Source organism: Leucopleurus acutus, assembly GCF_964270905.1.
Source record: "Leucopleurus acutus genome assembly, chromosome: 1".
In the NCBI taxonomy this organism is placed as follows: Eukaryota; Metazoa; Chordata; class Mammalia; order Artiodactyla; family Delphinidae; genus Leucopleurus; species Leucopleurus acutus.
Window position 1 is genome coordinate 26306460 of NC_139142.1, and position 21753 is coordinate 26328212.

The 21753-nt window shown below is 46.3% G+C and overlaps 1 protein-coding gene across 1 annotated transcript in view; it reads right to left on the reverse strand.

Moving 5' to 3' along the window:
- The window catches only part of IFT43 (intraflagellar transport 43), a gene marked incomplete at its 5' end in the record, with an annotated part of 88193 nt that overhangs the window by 23522 nt on the left and 42918 nt on the right, over nucleotides 1-21753 (reverse strand). Inside the window, one exon of the mRNA XM_082846061.1 lies at nucleotides 431-463. Within this exon, the coding sequence (XP_082702187.1) occupies nucleotides 431-463 (33 nt within the window). The remainder of the gene's footprint in view (nucleotides 1-430; nucleotides 464-21753) is intronic.

Sequence of the window (21753 nt, forward strand, 5' to 3'; positions counted from 1 at the left end):
CCCGCAGCTATGAGATCCATGGCCCTACCTTCCCATTCCATCTTTACCCAGAAACCTTCCTTCTTTCTTTTTGATATAAGTCTTAGGAGAAGGGGCTAGGTTTAGAAGGCTGGAGTTGCTTCTGCCCATCTGCATCAGTAAAGCAGAACCCATGGGTCAGTACTCTTGATACCTGAACATACAATTCTAAAAACCACGCAGCGGGAGATACGACATGAGCATCAATGCCAGAGTCCAGCCCTTCAGCTGAGGGAGCCGCATTAACCGAACCCTTGACTAGTGTTCCTAACTCCAGCCCCAGCCCATGGCCAACTTCCTGCTGTCTGTCTTTGAATGCTGTGTTCAATAAAGGCTGAACAGATGAGGACCACCCAGACTGCACTGTTGACTATGGTCACCACAGGATGTTGTAAGAATACTGGAAACATACTCTTCTATCTCTTCAGAAGCCCTCCTTCCTGACCTGAAAAAAAGAGAGACAAGGTTTATGAGAACCCTCTAGTCTCCTGCGCTGACATGGCCTGCTGGAGGGGGTTTCAAAAGTGGGAGCAAATTAGCATAACCCAAGTACTTTATTTGTCTAGATTCCTCTTTATAGACGAAGGCCCACAACCAGTGTAAGAAAATTACAGTAATGCCTTCCTATGGCCTTATTTCAGCATGACTCCAAATTAAGTTGTTGAGCTTAAGTGCAAGTTGAGTGAGAAGCTCAAAACGCAAAAGGGTATAGATGACATGGTGCCTTCCTTTCAACAGTTAACTGACCAATTCACAGAGCACTTCCTTAGGACTGAGGCCTTGCCTCTTATCTGAAGCTGCTGTGTTAACATGTGTACCTTCCCGTGAGCAAAAGGGGACGAGCTAGCCGCTCAGTTCAGGCCTGACTTTCTGTCTCCTCCACATGAAGGACTGGAAGGCCCTCTGAGTGACGGTGGGCAAGTAAGACATTCCACGAGCAGGAAGTCTGTTTGCACAGTCGCTATGTGAGGTCCTGGTTCCCCAAGCTGAACGTGTGTAAGAACCATCTGGGAAGCTTGTCAGACGTGGAGATTGCTGGACTCAGCAACGAGAGATTTCTGGATCAGTTGGTCTTGGTGGGGGGGGGGGGGAGCCCAGGAATATGCATCTTAAACAAATTCCCAGTAATTCTATTCCAAGAGGGTCACTACTGATACTCTGAGAAACACTGATCTTAAGTCTTCTAAATGAGATCTGCTAAACGCTGAAGATTTTTAAAGTTGGGTGTGGGTTACACGGACATAACTTTCCCGTATGTGTGAAAATTTCTGTGATAACAGAGTATTCCTTTTCCATGAATTCTTTTAAGTCAGAAATCAATCACCATGATGATCGAGGGCAAAGGGTGGTGGCAGCGTCATAATGGCCAGCAGGAGGCCGAGAAGGCCTCCCAGTAAGAGCTGCATGGAGGCCAACCAGCACCTTCCGCAAAAGGCAAATAATCCCCAAAGAGTAGAATCATAAACCTAAGTCTAAATAGACTACTTCCCATGAAAGTTAGACTATAACTGCGCTGTTAAGAAAGAGACAGAGTAAAAGAAGGGAAGGAGGGAGGGAAGGAGGGAGGGAAGGCAGGAAGGAGGGAAGGAAGGAAGGAGGGAAGGAAGAAAGGAGGGAAGGAAGGCGAGAAGGAGGGAGGGAAGGAAGGAAGGAAGGAGGGTAGAAAGGATTAATTTTGGCTGAAGTCAGGGAGGGGGAAGTGAGTAGGTAGGTAAAGTTGGAAGAACAGTATGGAACAACTCTGAGGGGACCTCCTAGACTGCAGTTTTCAACTCTTAAAGGGCCAACTGAAGAGACGGAGCAACTAGGGGTAGGGGGGCGAGTGGGACCTTCAGGGCAGCAGGTGGGGCACAAAGGTAAACTGCATCGGGTACCCAGGGCATCCCCACCATGGTGATGGCAGATGACCCAAGTTTATGACCTGTTCTAAGTCAAAGTCAAAGGAATCCTGAACGCAGCCCCCGCCCTGGCCCCTGCCGCCAGCACGGCTGCCTTCTGTCTGTGTGGAGGGGAGGCTCTGCTCCCGGCTTGAGTTCCCAGGGACCACTGCCTCTAACTGTCCTGGTGAGGCTGAACTCTGAACCCACTGTCCGAATGAGCCAGTCCTATGTCACTAGCGGCAGAAGAGCTTGGATGGAAACGGGGGTCACAGAAGAATAACGGGATTCAAGAGGCTGGGCAGCCTAGGCCGGCGCCTTCCTGTTGCGCAGAAGGGGCAGCTCCCTCTCTGACCACCCTTGGCAGGTAGGACAGAATCCTTCCTTCCTAAGCCACGTGCCGGGGCAAAAGGAGTGGTGATTCTGTCTGAAGGAAACAATAATGACAACACTACTCTTCCGGGGGAAGGCTGATGAATTGCCATTTATCCACTCATCATCCGAACAGGAGCTGAGGTCCATCTTCAGCATAATTGCCGCTGAGCCCACAGCCTGCTCCCTGTCACCCTGGGGGGGCCCAGGGTCCTCCCGCAGCAGGGAAGGGGCAAGAACAAGAGACAGCCCTCAAGGATGGAGGGCACGGATGCCCCACGGGGTGTTCTGTCTGTCTGTCTGCCTGTCCGTCTGTCTCTCAATCTCTCTGCTAGAAAGAGCAAGTTCTGGGAGAGCCTTCTGCTCAGGAGATGGAAAGCCTAGTGGGAACTTGGGCGCGGCCCTGGAGAAACATCAGGAAACACTGCCTTTGAAGCAGTTGGCCACTTCTGGGCTGTCCCTAGCTTGCAGATAAGTTTGGGCGGCACCACACCGCTGCTTATTTTGGCTTGGTTTAATTTTTTTTCTGTTTTAACATTAATTTGTTGTCCAGACTGGGAGATTTTGTACAAAAAAGTCCGGATTTCTGAATTCTTCAAATACAAACCCTGGCCACACTGGGCCTGCATTCCCACAAGGAAAAACTCAGGGAAGCTGGGCTGTGCCCCACCCCCTCCAAGCCTGAGCTCCCCCCCTCCCTGGCACCTTGGGGTCCCTACTAGCTCTTTACCGCTGAACCTGCACTGCTGCTTTTCTTACAGAAGTTAAGAGGCTAGTGAAGTATTTCCTGTAGCTCTGCCGCTAGCAAAAGGAGAAAGCAAAAGGAAGTGGGAAGCATGCTTTAGGAGAAGAGGCAGAGAGTACATTTCTTTATAGAACTGTGAATATGCAAATAACTTGTCTATGTATCTCAGTGATATAATTTAACGTGCTATTTTGAAATAATCCCCCACTCCACAGATTTATACTTTACCTGTCTAGTCCCCAAACGCACCTCAGACCATGCAGTGACATGGAACCTAGCATAAGGATTTTCAAACCACAGGTCATGAACAATTAGTGAGCCATGAAATCAGTTTAGAGGATCACCACCAGCCTTTATTTTTTGTCTTTTTTTTTTTTCCAATAGCAAAGAACAGTGAAGAGAGTGTACTGCAAATAGTAAGGATAAATGTTACATAAAATTTTTTTCAGTTTTATATACAGGAATACCCAGTCATGATGCAGAGCGCATTTTTAAATTGCTGGTGACAGGTTAAAAAATAATGAAAACCTGGTGGTCTATCATTGCCCAGCAGGGTAGGTAACCCAGGAAGGATGTGGGCTAAAGCCCCGCCTCCCACAGACTGTGTAGGTCGGTGGAGGCTGAGGGAGAGGACTGCAGGTTCTGGGTCATCACACACTTCCGGGGAAACGGTGTGAGCTGGCCCAGACCTATGGCAGGAGGACTGCCAGCTCCACCCTGGGCTTCTGGTCTCTTACTGCCCCCCGTGGCCCACGTGACTGTTTCCCCAGAAGTGGCCGTTAGAGGGTTTGGGAACCTGACAATTCTAATACTGGTGAGACCAATGTACAGAGATAGAGCACTTTTGGGGAGCCTGCAGAGACTTTCATGTCTATCAACATTAGCTCTGGAAGAGAGGCAAAGCAGGCTTCAGGAGCACCGTTTTATATATACCGATAGATTGGGACAGTGGGCACCAACCCACCAAAGCTCTGTGTGCTTTGTCCACAGAGCTGGTTAGTGACGATGCTGAAACGAGAATCCTTATCTCCCAAACCCACTGCCCCAAGCCCTTTCACAAGCAGATACCCGCTGATTTTTAGATGTCCTCCGGGCACCCCGACATCTGGTTGGATTTACTGTGCTCACAGGTTTTCCATACGTACAGGAGGCAACAGACAGCTAATTGAAAGCTGGAGAGAATCCTTTACACCAGGAGTTCTTAACCAGTGGTGCACAAGAGAATCACACCTGGGAAGCTTCTGCAGCACCCGTGTGCTAGGCTGCATCACAGGCCCCCTGAGGTAGTAATTTCTAGAAATGAAGCCCAGTCACGTATGTGAGAACCACTGCCCAAAACCTCATCTCAGAGAGTAGACTGAACTCTCTGTCGCTAAGCAGCAGAATGTAAGCCTTGCTGCCTTGTCCTTCCGAGTTGCCTACTTTCTTCTTACAGAAGCGTTCACGAACTCTGACTTGACCTACAGGCTGAGGGGAGGAAGGAAACGGCCTCACAGACTGAAGGCTCCATTCCCGAGTGACTCTGAGTTGGCCCTCCTGAAACTCAGGATTCTGTGTTGCTCGTAAAAGCCCAGCAGGTGCCGTCCACCGGGGGAGGCCCAGAAGCAATTCAGATCTGATTAGAGATGCTTGTTCAATATTCAAAATGTAAAACATAGAGGTTGCTGAACCAGCACTTTGAAAAGCTAATTAAATGCCAGGTTTCTTTTCAAGAGCTACTCCATCACTTGCTGATTACTTTGGCCATTTTGAAGAACAAAGCTTTAACTTCGGACACTGAGAGTAAGCGTCCTCCCTCACCTCCCACCTTGTGGACACGGGGTGTTAGGAGTAAGGGCATCCTGGCCTCCTGCTTTGCAGCAAGGGATGCGCCGGACCTGGTCAGTGACTTGACAAGAGGGGAACCACGGCCCTCTCTGTGTGGTGCTTTCCAAGTCGCTAAGATCTCTCAGCCTCACGTGAAGCCGTCTGTTCTTTAAACAGGTGGAGACTTCAAGGGTAAGGGTGTTGTCTCACTATCCTCACCTTCCTTTAAAGCCCAGTCCTTCAGTTCTGCACTCAACCAGTCCCCTCCTGGTGTTCACCCCGCTTCTCTACAATCCACACCAGGTGACTCGGCCTGGGCTCCACACATCCACCCTCGATTCTCAGGGGAGAGTCCCTTCCCAGGCCCCCGCCCCCATGGCTTGTCACAGGAGGACTGATGACTGATGATAACAGTTAACACTTACTGAGTTTGTTGGGTGCCAAGCATTGTTATTATATTATCTTATTTATATGTTACTATTATATAACACTATTATATATAGTATTATATGTTACCTTATTTAATTATCACATTATCTTGTTTAAACGTGCTCCCTTCTACAGATGAGGTGACTGGGGCTCAGAGAAGTAAAGTAACTTGCCCAAGGTCACCCACCTAGAAAGGGGTCGGGCCAGTATACGAGGCCCACTTCTTAAACCCTACATGATACAGGCATGCAGGCAGTTCTACACCGGGGGAAAGGCTCATTCTACAGACTCTGCTTCAAATTCAATTAACATTTTCCATGATGAGATGACATACTTTAAACTTACAGCAGCACTGTAGCTTTGTCAGCCTGACCATGTGGTAGTTAACGTTGGTTAATTTACAACACGACAGCTCGCATCATGGGAGAAAGGAGAACCCACCTAGCCAGGTCACCCCTTCCTCCAGGCACTCGCTTTTTCTAACTTCTTTTGCTCAGAGGCACTTCCTTTCCTTTGACATTTACAGACCACGCTGACGTGCACTGGGCATGATTTGGTCAGTGAAGGACAAGCTTGACGGCGCTGGCACATCCTGCGCCTGCAGCCACACAGAACCACTGCCCAATCCCGGATCCTCGGTTTTACTCTGGGGCTCAGTGGCAGAGAAGGACCGTAATGTAAGGACCCTCCCCGCCTGCAGAGCCAGTCTCCTCTGCCCGCCCTGCTGCATCAGACAGAAGGCCTCAGCTGCTGCCTACACGGGTCACGTGCTGAAGGGTGAAAGGCGGCCCTAAGGTAGACATCATCTTGGTTAAAATGTTGCTCTCGAGTTTAATGGAATACTGCAGAGATCTAAATGGAGATAAAGTACCATGGCTCAAAGAACAGCCAGGATGCTATCTTTATGCAGCATGACAATGTTCAGTGGTTAATTAGATACCGTTAACCTATTTTAGCAGGGGACATAACTGGGATAAATGGGGGGAAGTGTCCTTGAAGTCTCTTAATATCCACAGCACATATTGGGCCCTAGACTCACCTCCCTGCTGCAAGACAGCACAGGCTTAAAATAGAGCAAAGTGCCGGGCATCCAGAGCCCTGATGTCCTAGTGGAAGGCCCCCTGCTGGACCATCCTGCCTGGGCCACGGCCTCTAACCAGAGAGTGATGTGAAGGGTTTGGACAAATGGTTACTTGCGCAACTTGTTGCCCATGAGGGAAGAGCTAAAGCCACAGTAAGGAGCTTATAGGGCTCCCATGACAGAAAGAAGAAACTCTGCAGCCAGGGGCCAAATTCATAAACACTTAGCAAGGGGAAGTGCAGAAATGAGAGACCAGCTAAAGTGAAGCCAAAGCTACCTTATATTTTCAAAACATATCACTCCTCTGGAAGAAAAGCAGTCAAAATACCATTTTCTTGAGATGTTTTCTACCCTCATAATTCTTAAATGTCCAATAAAAATCTCACAAGTGCATCCAAACCTCATTGAGGTCAGTTTTACAAAGGCCTGGGAGAGGGGAGGTCATCTGTCCTAGATCATATAACACATCACTAGCACTGCATCGAACACCAAGGCTCTACTTTATAAATTGTGTGACCCACCAAATGAGCCTTCACAGCGGAAACCCAAACCTGAGCAGAGGAGAAGTCTGCCGTTGTAATCGTGGCTACAAGGTTCATTCAGCATCAGGCAGTGGACTGCTTAACTGGGGACCCCCTGCTCTAAGATGTTCCCCAACTGTAATACTGATTAAAAACCAGATATTTTTCATAAACTGACGTTTTCTTTGGCCAATAGATTTCTCCTCATTGAAATCTCTCCTGAGAGCTGAAGTCCCCACTCTTTTCCCCCTCAGTTCCTAATTCTTGCCATTCATGTTTAGTGTCCAGATGTATTTGCAGGTATTGTACCTTCTCCCTTCTTTTAAAGACAAACAAGAACTCCCCAGCACCCCAATTTTGGCACTTTGGGGTTTTAGGTCATATTAGAGCACATTTAGCTCCTGCTGGCATTATCAACAAACAAGGTGTCTAGTAGAAAGATGAAAACCAACTTCCAAATCCTATCTGTAGACTCCCAAGCCCTATCAAATTGAAGCGATAGTGATTTACATGGCAATTCCTGGGTGAAGTTTGCCCCCTGCTGGTCAGATTCAAAATAACATCTCTGTTCCAATTCAAACTCTAAAGCAGGATTTATCAGGAGGAAAAAGGGTCGAAATGTATAGAAAACAGTTTTAGTAGCTAAAAATAATTATGGGAACATATAAAAATGTATGTATATTTCTGCTATGAATAAACTAAAAAGTGGTAAAGTTTAGATCTCTAGATGTTAGGTATCTCAAATGAACATTATTTTATTCAGAAACCTTACTGGGTAACTAATTACCTATTAGGCACAAACGGGAGGTGTTGGGATTTGGGACCTTTTGCTCAGGATTTTACAATCTGGCTGGAGAAAGGAACACTGTAGAGATAACAGTAATGCCTCAAGAAGACTCACATACTGCAGTGACTGAAAGACTACTGCCACCATCCCCCCTGTGCATCTTCCAGGTGAGGAAACAGAGACGAAGAGGTGCTGAAGCGACCTCGCTACAGCCCCAAAGCTAGCTGGACACAGAGCTGGAACTAGAAACCAACAATCCCTCATCTATTGCTGGTTCTATTATGCCCTACTCTTAACAAGACAAGAGAGGTTATAGCAAAATATCATGGTAGCACTAAAGAGAGAACTGACCCGGACTTCCCTGGTGGCGCAGTGGTTGAGGATCTGCCTGCCAATGCAGGGGACATGGGTTCGAGTCCTGATCTGGGAAGATCCCACATGCCGCAGAGCAATTAGGCCCGTGAGCCACAACTACTGAGCCTGCGCGTCTGGAGCCTGGGCTCTGCAACAAGAGAGGCCGCGACAGTGAAAGGCCCGTGCACCACGATGAAGTGTGGCCCCCGCTCGCCGCAACTAGAGAAAGCCCTCGCACAGAAACGAAGACCCAACACAGACAAAAATAAATAAATAAATAAATAAATTTTTAAAAATTACAAAAAAAAAAGAGAGAGAACGGACCCTTCCGGTTGGGGGAATCTGGGGAGACTTCCTAGAAGACGCGCCAACTGAAAGACTGAGCAGGCTTGCAACTGGCAGAAAAGCTACAGGAAGGATGTCCAGCTAGAGAAAACAACCTGAATAAAGATGGGAGGCAAGAAAGGCCCAGGTGTGCTGTGTGTGGCTGAAATACAGATGAGGTGGTAGCTGAAAATGAGAAGGGAATCGGAGCTGGCCGGGTGCGCAGCCAGACTGGAACAAGATGCTCTTACACATTGGTATCAACTCCAAAAACACAGACGCTGACATTGGTCTGGGACCAGGAGGGAACTATGGGGCTAGAAATTTTCACTGGGTTCCTTTTTTTCCCTTCAAGTTACTACGGCAATTTAGAGAGGACGCAATGAACGATAGGTAACTCACCGCATATCCTGTGATATAAAAGCCAGCACGGAGGGTTAAGTGGAAGAAGTTCTGTTATCCCTCCTGCTGGGGAAGGATGGGGAGGAAAAGCCTCTGGGAAGAAGTGCTATCAGACAGTGCTTCCCAAACGTCTGCGATTTTCAAACTCTACCTTCATGAATTTTGCTGTAGCTGTGTACTTTCTGCATCTACTTTATATTTTCTTTAAGTTGATTATATTTCTTTAAGGTGATTCCTTACTTTTACTGTAATAAATTTATTTAAAAGAAAACTTTATATTCTCAGTGGAAATTTAGCATCACCAGCCATATAGAAGATAATTATAAAAAACAATAGAATTTAAATAAAACACAAAATTTATTTTATTATAGCCACATATTGCTATTTGCCAGAAGTCTGAGCATATTCTCTCTTTGTTAAAAAGGTAGATTAGCAAGGTTACAAAGGTGTTCAGGAAAGACTAGGTGCAAACTGAGACTTTCCCGTTGACATGATCCAAGGGGCTGAAAGCTGATGGGAGAGACAGTAACTTTGTGACTCACGGCCGGTCTCTGGGAAATGTGGCCATAAGGATGGAGAGTGCAATGACGTAGGATGTGGTGACCAAAACAAGCGAAATCATGGCTCCAAAAGTCAGGGGGCAAATTTTTATCAGCGTTTCTGAAAACCTTTTTTTCAGTCCACTTTAAAAAAACTGAAGTATAGTGGATTTACACTGAATGGGTTGGGTCTTTTACTTCTCCTGGAGAGAATTTTCTTCACTGTAATAAAGGAACCTGTAAGGATTTCTCTCCAGTCACTAATCCATTGTTTCCTCTGCCCTTTTACAGCCTGTGGTCCCCCAAAAGCCCACGATTACACTGAGATTGACCCAAGTAAGAAGCTGCTCGAAGGGCAGGTGGTGCCTGCCGTTAGCGGGGCCCCCCTCCAGCTGCCGGAGAGCGAGGCCCCCAGGGCCGGGCAGGGCATCATGTGGGGCAGCCTCCTGGGGACTCCCCGGTATGGATGAACCAAGGACACCCTGGCACTGCTAAACATGGCCTCTTATGCAATGACCACTGTGAAACCAGGAGAAACCTGCACAGCGCCCGGTAACCAGCCGTGGGGATGGTAGATGGGACAAAAAGTAAAATCACCGGTAGCCCCACGAGACCAGAAAAAAACTCGATTTTATGAGTGGGGCTCTATCTCCGGTGCATATTTATACCCATGTCCGCCTGGGCTGCGGCCTCTACAATTAAAACTGCTTTCAGTTACTTCTCAGTAAAGGGCTAAAAAGAAAAGGGAAGAGGCAGGTATGATGTTCACAGATGCATTGTATTTTTGAGAGACTGAATTCATCAAAGGAAGAACAAGGAGATCGTTTATGTCGGGAGAATTTTCACCAATGGCTGGCTGGCGTCCCTAGTCACTCCCTGCTGGCTTTTAGCCGCTCACTCTGCGAAGCCGCGTGTCCCCCTCAGCAGACTGGCTGGCTCAGGGGACACAACTTTCCCTGAAAGTTTTTTTGTTCACTGAGATTGCTTCATATGATCAACATCTCATTTCTGTGAGAGTCCCAGAGGATTGCAGTAAAGAGAGTTTTATTCTCACAGACTCGCTGTTGCACAAATAGTGCAGTGCACGGCCTTTTCATGAACTTCAGATAAATGCGTGCAGCTCTCAAGGTTTCAGGATGGCATGGCTGCAGAAAGAGAGGCAATTCTATTACACTAATTAGCTGTGTGACCTTGGGCGGGGGGGGGGGCAAGGTGACATCTGAGGGCTTTTCTAACTCTTACGATTCTATACCTGAGCCACTCAAAGGCCCACCCCTCATCTTCTCCACCTCTAAACCGAGGGGGCCACGCTCCGTGACCTCTCAGGTCCCTCCCCGGCTCTGGGAATGGCACTGACCCTGCCTCTCCCGATCCTGGCCCCCATCCTCATCTGTTCCTATTAATACCATTTCCTATCCTGATACTTCCCAAGCCACCCCTTTTCCCACAGCTGGTTTATCCAGCCCTAACATTTCAATCCCTGTAATGTGCTGGTTTGGAGATCCCAAAGTCAGCATGGCGGGGGAGACACACCAAAGAGGAAAGGGGAGGAAGGAAGGAGGAGGGAAAGGAAGGGGGCAAAAACCCTTTTCCCTATTCAGTCATTTCTAGAGACAACAAAGTTAACGCAAACTCTCTTCCTACTAAAGAATTTAAGACATTTTCCTCCTTGGTCCTCGCTTCTCTTTTCTTAGGTGCTGTCAAAACGGGCCACCACTCTCCCAGCTTCATGGAGAACCTCTACCTCCCCTTCACTCTCCTCTCCTAGACAGTTCACCCACTCATAACCTCCCCAGCTGCTTCCTTCCTCCTTACTATGACTCCTTTCTACTTCCTTTCCCTCTAAGCAGTTGCAAAGAGGGTATCTGTTCAGACCTGCTGAGCCTGCAAACCTCCCAAGAGGGCACCTGAGAACTCAGCCCTCTCTTCTCCAGGTCCCGGAGGACTTAAGGTCCGGGCTCAGCTGGCTCTGACTACGGGCTCTGGAGTCAGAGGGCTCAGATCAGGGGGTCACCGTTGACTGGCTCTGTGCCCTGGGGCAAGTCACTTAAACTCCGCAAAACTGGCGATGATACCACATTTTGCGTCACAGGGTTGTTAGAATCAAATAAGTTATTTCACACAAGCACAGCACTTGGCACACAGGACGTGTGAACAGTCACTGCTGCTGCCATCATTATTATCATTCTCTCTCCAGTCTCTACTCCCTGTGCCGCTAATCCTTGCTCAAGATGCTGTCTTTCTCCTCCTCAGTCCTGTAACTGAACCCCTGCCCAGAGGTGGGTGCTGGCCAGGTGTGCCCAGCCAGTGCTTCCTACTTTTTGCCTCTAGACCCCTGACGTTCCCCTGCTTCCCACATTCTTGCTGCCTCTGGCTGAACCTGTCTGGACCCCTCAGCCAACATGCCTGGCAGCCTACCCTGGAGACGTACCCTCCCAACCTGGCCGCCCATCTACACATCCCTTCCCCAAATAAGAACTATTTGGACCGGCTCACAGAGCCTCTGCGGCAGCTGTCCACAGCCTTCCACGACAACATTAACTTAGCCTCCAGGCTTACCTCCCAGCTCTCTCACTGTGCACCCCTCTTGTGCTATCCATCTCCTGCTTTTCCTTTTTCTGCCTCCTGGTTCCCTTCGTTCACTTCAGCCACTTTTGTTTATCCCTGTCTAAAAAGCAACTTTTTCTGGCTTTCAAGTCCTTTCCAAAGGATTCCTCACATCTGAGAAGCTTCCAGAATTAGGTGAGACTGTTTTTTATGTTCCTTAGCACACCTGACCCTCTACATCACACAACGGTCTCAGCAGGACAGTCTCGTCCAGTGATTTCTGCAGCTCAGCCTGATGGGGTCGACCACAGAAAAAGCAACGTGGTACCTACCCAGAAGTCATGTCCCCTTCCTCTCGATTCAAACCCTGATTTTGCTTGGGACGGCAATGAGCCCAGCTAAAAATATTCCATTCCCTAGCCTCTTTCGCACTGAGGGGTGAGCATACACCATATTTCTGATCAGTGAGAAAGATGCAGCAGTCCCTGGAAACCATATCCTGGCCCCTCGCCTCCAAAAGACAAATTCTTGCGAAGAAAGAGCCCTTCACCTTCACCTCCATGTCATCCTCCATTCTTCCTGCCTGGAAAACAGAAGTGAGGCCTGGAGGTACAGCAGCCATCATACAACCACGAGACACGAGCGTCATGACAAAGGCCCACATGCTAAGGATGGTGGGCAGGAAGATGGAAAGAGTTCTGTCCCTGCTGTCAAGATGGAGCTGCCACACTAGCCCTGGACCACAGAGCGCCAGACCTTCTATTTTCTGAGACAACCCTCTTTCCATTTAGGTCTCTGTTAATGGGGTTCTCTGCTGCTTGCAGATGAATACTACCTCACTAATACAGCACAACTAGTGGCAAATGAGAAGTCATTCTAGTCAAGAAGGAACACATATCCTATGGAAAAACCAACCTCATGTAATCATAATTAGGTAACCTTAATATACAGTCTCATAAGAGAAAGCAATGATTTGAAATGGATACAAGAGGAGAACAATTCCCAGGCAACAACGGATGAGTGACATCACCAAAATCTGCCAGAAGAAAAGGTGTCAAACTCAGGGGAAAAGCTGAGCAGGCCCCTCTACAACTCCATCCAGCCTAGAAAGACAAGAGCTCACTCACTATACAGAGTGGAGCTGAGACAACACTTAAGAGGAGGCCTCTACACTGAGAGAAATGGATGTCGTTTTGTATCTGCAAATACCCCAAGATCGTGCCACATCAAAAAGGCGTGCAGAAGAGGTGTGATCATGTGTCCCTTGCACCACTGGTCACACACCTGTCAACATGTCAGTGGGTCCTCGTTCCCAACACTGTAAAGCACACGCCTGGAATTCAAGGCCCTGCATGCGGGCCCTTCTCTACCTTGTCCATCTACTTCCTTTACGTCTCCAGGTGAACCCCAGGACCCAGCCCCCCGCTCTGCGCACTCCAAACACACCAGGGCACATCCATGCCTCCTCCACTGGCCCCTGTGCCTAGGAGGTCTGCCTCGCCTCAGGGTCTGTCAACTGTTTCATTTCAAGGCCATGATTCATGGACCAAAATGAATAATTTCAAGCGGCCATCTAGAAAGCCCAGTTCAGAAGGGCAAACACTCTTTCCGAGTTGTGCGGGGCCTTTGAGACCACTCAGTTCTAACGCTGAAGAGACAGAGCCCAAGGCTGCTGAGCTGGCGGCCCCAGGTGACACTGGACCTCCCCTCCTTTCTCTCCCAGTCAGCGCTCAGTGGAAAGAAATCCTGGGTACACAGGGCTTGAACATCTGGGATTTACCAGAATCGTGACATCCTACGGCTGAAAGGGGAATTTTGAGATCATCTAGTTCAAATCCCTCGGGAACCTCAACCCAAAGAGTTCACATGACCTGTGCCAAGGTCATAGGGCGGGTGGGTGGCAGGGGGACTAGCACACAGGCAGATATCCCAACTCCTAACACGTGCATGGGGAAGGGGGGGCCCTAAAGAAGGAGGGTGAGTGGAGACGGGTTCAGGAATGGCCTCCAGGGCAGATGCCTGCCCGCATTCCACGCGCACTTGGAGCTCCCGGCTCTGGGCTGAGAGCCTCCCGGACAACTCTGCCCTCGGCCTTGGAAGGAATCATGGCCTAAACCCGTAACGAGAACTGGCCCCCGAGCTGGCTGCCTGGGAATGGGTCCAGTTCTTGGAGGGCACGGCAGGCTTAGAAGCAACAGTCATTTCCAATGCCTAATTGAACTTAATGATGAGCCTAATTAGGCCTTTTAACGGCGGGACTGGCATGGCTTTGGCTCGCGTCCCGACAGGCAGGCTGCGTCCTTTACGCTCACCTTCCCCTCTGGCCAGGAGGCTGGCTGCCCGGAGCCAGCTCTGCAGGCAGCTGGCTGGGGAGGCTGAGAGGCCGAGGTCAGGCATTAACCCCCTGCTGCGCTGCCCACAAGGGAACAAGACGGCCCTCGGGAACACCCGCCGAGGCTCCACCCAGTGCAAAGGCCCTCTGCCAGGGCTCCAGGGCACAAAACAGAAGGTGGCGAGGCACAAAGTACAGGAACATGACCCCGCGGTCAGACTCACCTGGGTTCAAATCCTGCTGGCTACTTACTAGCTGTGTAAGCATGAGCAGGTGAGTTAGCCTTTCTGAACTTGCTTCCTCATCTGCTAGTGGGAATAATACCACCACCTACCTCATGGGGGTGTTCTGAGGATAAAGTAAGACAACTGTGCTTAGCACAGCACCCAGCACAAAAGCCACATTAAATGGTGTGTGGGGTGTGTGTGTGTGTGTGTGTGTGTGTGTGTGTGTGTGTGTGTGTGTTTTCCCATCCATACAAGAGGGCTGGGCAAGACATGTGGGCTGTCCATACGTGGTTCTGCAGTGTGGCCCCAGAAGATGGAATCTGGATCAGAGGATGGAGCTGCAAATTTCCTAAAGATGAACTGTTTAAGAAACATCGCAGAGCGGGGAGGTTGTGTGTATGTATATATGGGTACACACATATAAATACACACACATATAATCCTCCCTCCATATCCATGGGTTCTGTATCTGTAGATTCAACCAACCACAGATTGAAAATATTTGAAAAAAAAAATCTCAAAAAGCTAACCTTTAATTTGCTACACTCCGGCAACTCTTTATATAGCATTTACAATGTATTTACAACTATTCACATTTAAGTTGTATTAAGTATCATAAGTAATCCAGAGATGATTTAAAGTATACGGGAGGATGTGTGTAGGTTATATGCAAATACCACACCATTTTGAGCACTGATGATTTTTGTATCCAGGGGTGTCCTGGGACCAATCCCCCTTGGATACTGAGGGACAACTACATATATATATTTCTGTAAGTATATCTATCGTGTAAAAATATGTTATATATCTACTGTTGGTAAAAGATACCAATGAGGGACTTCCCTGGTGGCACAGTGGTTAAGAATCCGCCTGCCAATGCAGGGGACACGGGTTCGAGCCCTGGTCCGGGAAAATCCCACGTGCCGTGGAGCAACTAAGTCCGTGCGCCACAACTACTGAGCCTGCACTCTACAACCAGCGAGCCACAACTACTGAGCCCACGTGCCACAACCACTGAAGCCTGTGACCTAGAGCCCCTGCTCCGCAACAAGAGAAGCCACCACAATGAGAAGCCTGTGCACCACAACGAAGAGTAGCCCCCGCTCACTGCAACTAGAGAAAGCCCGTGTGCAGCAACAAAGACCCAAAGCAGCCAAAAATAATACGTAAATAAATTTATTAAAAAAAAATACTAATGAACTGTTATGAGTAGTTACTTCTAGAGAGATGATTAGGATTCGAGGAGATGGTAGTTTCAGACAAATCTAGCCTCATATCTTGTTTGAATTTTTATATCATTGAAGTGTCTTTGGTTTGCTTGTACAACTAAGACAGACTTTATAAAAAATATAAATGTTTCCATTGAATTCCCCAGCAATAGAGGGGGTTCAGGCAGACCCCAGACCAGCACTTGTAGAGACACCAGAATTTGACAGGAGATTAGACAGAAACTTCTAGTTTCAAGACCTCTGCACTAAGTGATAATCCAGAGAGACAAAGGAATATTCCATAGGACGCTGTGCTTTTTGGCTGGTGACATTTAAAGGATACTTCTGTGGACCTGTCAGTTCCTTCCTGACCCTCCTCCTTTACAATCCTACCCCTGGTTCCCAGAAAGAACCAGCTCCAGGCATAGGAAAATTTGCACCTCTGCCAAACTAGAAACTGTAAAGGGCTAAAAGTCAAAGCCTTCACAGGACACACTAAGAACCCATTCTAGAACCACTCCTGGTTTTCAATCACAAAAATAAAACTCAAGCTAGTCAAGGAAAGCTGAAGGCCTGCAGGGGAGCTGGGAGCAGGCTCTGGATGAGGTAGGGATCGGAGCCCGTACTTTGCAGTCTTTGGCAGCCCTTGTGACAGGTCTCCCCTCAGGCAACTTGGGAGCAGTGCTGCTGACTTCGGTCCTAGAAACACAGCTCCTGTGTGCTGTGTAGCCTTGGGCCTCAGCTGTCCTCTCCCTGGTGCACAAGCATAGGCAACAAGTTCATCTCAAGTCACTGCATGTGCCCCTCCCCATCTCCCTGGGCATCCGGTGCTCACCTCTGCTCCAGGGAGGGACTGACCAGGGCCACTTATCAGGAAGACTGCTCCACTTTTCAGAGTGGGAAGGGAAGTATCCAAATGCTACCCCACATGGGGCTTACGGGAAAAGACTGCTATCGCCTTCAATTGGGAGGCACTTGACAGAATTGCAAGAGTCCAATTATTTCATATTTAGTCATTTGCATAAGTAAATTGGTTCTGTGACACTAGACTAGCCATCCAGGGCCCTAAACTGCAATGAATATAATGTAGAACATCACTTTTATCAATCCAGATGTAAATGCCTGAAAATGCCCCTTCCCCAATCCTCAGTGGAAAAAAGGTTGATGCATGCTTCCTATCTCTTCCCTAGCCTATGGAATCCATATGTACCACATCTGGAGCCTTTATGATACTTTCCAAAGAGTCATGTTATGGTTATTACATGAATAAATACTGCAAGTCTCCTTTTACAGCCTGGGAAAATATCAATATCATACCTTTCATCTGCTCATAATTACTTTCATTGAGATAGGAAATTCTGGAGTACTATGCAGCCCTTAAAAATGAGGCAGTTCTTACCATATGACCCAGCAATCCCACTACTGGGCACACACCCAGAGAGAACCATAATTCAAAAAGACACATGCAACCCAATGTTCACTGCAGCACTATTTACAATAGCCAGGTCACGGAAGCAACTTACATGCCCATCGACAGATGAATGGATAAAGAAGATGTGGTACATATATACAATGGAATATTACTCAGCCATAAAAAGGAACGAAATTGGGTCATTTGTAGAGACGTGGATGGACCTAGAGACTGTCATACAGAATGAAGTGAGTCACAAAGAGAAAAACAAATATCATATATTAATGCATATATGTGGAATCTAGAAAAATGGTACAGATGAACCAGTTTGCAAGGCAGAAATAGAGACACAGATGTAGAGAACAAACGTATGGACACCAAGGGGGGAAAGTGGTGGTGGTGGGATGAATTGGGAGATTGGGATTGACATATATACATTAATATGTATAAAATAGATAACTAATAAGAATCTGCTGTATAAAAAATAAATAAAATAAAATTCAAAAATAAATAAATAAATGAGGCAGTTCTACTCTGTATTGAGATTCTGAAAGATCACCAAGAAATACTGTAATATGATAAAAGAAAAATGCAGAATAGATATGCTACCATTTATGCTGGGGGGGGTAGTAAAAGAATACATTAACTTATATTTTTTGTAAAGGCATAGAGTATCTTTGGGAGGAACTCAAAAAAACTGGTGAACAGTGACTGCCTCCAAGAATCTGGGTGCCTGGGAGGAAGAAGAAAGGGAGAGAGAAACTTCCATTTTATATCCCAGCCTTTTTTGTGTTTTGAATTCTATACTATGATTTTCAAAAATTTGTTTAAAATAAATAAAAGTAAAAATTCACTAAGAGTTTTAATGTCTCAAAAGATGACATGAAGTCATACAATGTCTAAAACGTAAGGATTTGTATTGCCTCCGCATCCTACTCTTTCTCACAATCCTCTTCAGGAAATGATTCACCTTTCTCAACTTAGTTACGTTTGAGCTTTAAGGTCAAATAGACCTTACTCCATAAAAAGGCAGAATACCGTCATTCCAAAAAGGGGTTCTGTCTGCCAAAGATAGACCTGGGGGCACGTGCTAGTCAAGGGGCAGTGCTCTGTCCACATGTCCGCAGAATCAACAAATGCTCACCTTCACCTCTGCCCGTGCAGGGTGACTTGCAGTAATACCTTACGGCTGAGGACACTTTGGGGCTGAGTAGGAAAGGACAGCTCAGCTGAGTCCTGCCATCATCTGACCCTTATTCTCATTCCTCCCTACCTAATAGCTACCAACACAAGTGTCTGAAGACAGGAAGGGTGTAAGGATCGAATGAGCTCGACAAATCACACACTTTCCCTGTTCCGCGGGGTCAATTATTTTTCACTAGTTATTTCAATTGTATACAGTTTTGGTATTATTTATTTTGTCCTCAGATCCTACTGAATGTAAATGACTTACAGTGATAAACAACACAATTAAATTCCAATTTTCTAAAAAAGAAAACCCAAACAAACAAACCAAAAACAACCCTGTGAATTCTCTAAGTTCACTAAAGTAAAAACTTCTCTAGCTCTTCCTCTACCATCTTTCCATCCAGGCTCTGAACATAACTTGAGAGCAAAGCAAGAAATTCCTCTCTGGGGAGCCAACACAGAACAAACAAATGTAAGATGTACATTAAAAAGATATGCTGTTAGATGACATGATACTATACACAGAAAATCCTAAAGATGCCACCAGAAAACTACTAGAGCTAATCAATGAATTTGGTAAAGTAGCAGGATACAAAATCAATGCACAGAAATCTCTGGCATTCCTATACACTAACAACGAAAAAGCAGAAAGAGAAATTAAGGAAACATTCCCATTTACCACTGCAACAAAAAGAATAAAATGCCTAGGAATAAACCCACCTAAAGAGACAAAAGACCTGTATGCAGAAAACTATAAGACACTGACAAAAGAAATTAAAGATGATACAAACAGATCGAGAGATACACCATGTTCTTGGATTGGAAGAATCAACACTGTGAAAATGACTATACTACCCAAAGCAATCTACAGATTCAATGCAATCCCTATCAAATTACCAATGGCATTTTTCACAGAATTAGAACAAGAAATTTCACAATTTGTATGGAAACACAAAAGACCCCAAATAGCCAAAGCAATCTTGAGAAAGAAAAATGGAGCTGGAGGAATCTGGCTCCCTGACTTCAGACTATACTACAAAGCTAGAGTAATCAAGGCAGTATGGTACTGGCACAAAAAGAGAAATACAGATCAATGGGACAGGATAGAAAGCCCAGAGATAAACCCACACACATATGGTCACCTTATCTTTGACAGAGGAGGCAAGAATATACAGTGGAGAAAAGACAGCCTGTTCAATAAATGGTGCTGGGAAAACTGGACAGCTACATGTAAAAGAATGAAATCAGAACACTCCCTAACACCATACACAAAAGTAAACTCAAAATGGATTAAAGACCTAAATGTAGGGCCAGACACTATAAAACTCTTGGGAGGAAAACATAGGCAGAACACTATGACATAAATCACAGCAAGATCCTTCTTGACCCACCTCCTAGAGTAATGGAAATAAAAACAAAAATAAACAAATGGGACCTAATGAAACAGCCTTTGCACAGCAAAGGAAACCATAAACAAGACCAAAAGACAACCCTCAGAATGGGAGAAGATATTTGCAAATGAAGCAACTGACAAAGGATTAATCTCCAAAATATACAAGCAGCTCATGAAGTTCAATATCAAAAAACAAACAACGCAATCCAAAAATGGGCAGAAGACCTAAATAGATATTTCTCCAAAGAAGACATACAGATTGCCAGCAAACACATGAAAAGATGTTCAACGTCGCTAATCATTAGAGAAATGCAAATCAAAACTACAATGAGGTATCACCTCACAACGGTCAGAATGGCCATCACCAAAAAATCATCTAGAAATGATAAATGCTGGAGAGGGTGTGGAGAAAAGGGAACCCTCCTGCACTGTTGGTGGGGATGTAAATTGATACAACCACTATAGAGAACAGTATGGAGGTTCCCTAAAAAACTAAAAATAGAACTACCATATGACCCAGCAACCCCACTACTGGGCATATACCCTGAAAAAACCATAATTCAAAAAGATACATGTACCACAATGTTCATTGAAGCACTATTTACAATAGCCAGGACATGGAAGCAACCTAAATGTCCATCGACAGATGAATGGATAAAGAAGATGTGGTACATATATATATAATGGCATATTACTCAGCCAAAAAAACCCCGAAATTGAGTTATTTGTAGTGAGGTGGATGGACCTAGAGTCTGTCATACACAGTGAAGTAAGTCATAAAGAGAAAAACAAATACCACATGCTGATGCACATATATAGAATCTAAAAAAATGGTACTGATGAACCTAGTGGCAGGGCAAAAATAAAGACGCAGACGTAGAGAACAGACTTGAGGATACGGGCGGGGGAAGGGGAAGCTGGGACGAAGTGAGAGAGTAGCACTGACATATGTACACTACCAAATGTAAAACAGCTAGCTAGTGGGAAGCTGCTGCATAGCACAGGGAAATCAGCTTGGTCCTTTGTGACCACCTAGAGGGGTGGGATAGGGAGGGTGGGAGGGAGGCTCAAGAAGGAGGGGATATGGGGATATATGTATACATATAGCTGTTTCATTTTGTTGTACAGCAGAGACTAACACAACATTGTAAAGCAATTATACTCCAATAAAAATGATATGTTGTTGCTTGGCCCTGAAGCCACCTTTTCTGAATCTGTTTTGTCTCGGAAGCCACGTGGAGGAAAAGCACATATGCAGGCGGGAGCAATGATGATAAAGTTGAGACAGAGATTCAAGCAGGGGGCTCTCATGGGCATCTCCAAAAGCCACAGAAACAGGGACATGGTGCCCAACCTCTGGGCACATTTGTTGGAAATGGATGCACAATAAACTACCTAAGACCTTCCCTGCTCAACCATCTCACATGCAACCGCCTCATCTGATTTCATCCAATACTGGACACTCATCTCTGATACCTGACCAACCTCGCTGAGAACTAAATAACTGCTCACCCATGATGCCCAGGACCCCTGCCATGTCATACCAATTCTGGGATCTTTGTGGCTCAGGGCAGCATGTGGAAAATAAATTCTCAATACTTCAACAAAATCATACATACTGATGAAAATCTGAAGGTCAAGGACTCAGGGACACCTGGTCCCTTTTTAATTACTGGAGCTCTGTAAGAAATGTCCAAAAGTCACTCAATCATCAAATATGTACTGAACACCTATATGTGTCAAGTACTACAGACCGAGAAGCAAACGGTATAGACAAAAATCTCTTGCAAAGTAACTATTTGCTGTTAAGTAATGGAAATGCAAAGGTAGCTACAGCTCTCAAACAGTTCAGTAAAAAGTAAAAACAAAAAAATAGAGAATGAGCCACATGCAGTGAAACATTGTCAGAAGGATGTTTTGTTGTATTATTCTCAAACTTTTCCACAGGTTTGAAATTTTTCAAAATAAAAAGACTGGAGTGGGCAAAAGGCAGGATTATAGGTATAATAAGTTGTATTTCAGGCAACCAAATCGTTGATGAGAGAAAGTTCCTTATGAAAGAATTTCTGTTAATAAGTGAGAATTAGAAAATCACCACTTGGGTTTCCCTGGTGGCACAGTGGTTGAGAATCCGCCTGCGGATGCAGGGGACACGGGTTCGAGCCCTGGTCCGGGAAGATCCCACATGCCTC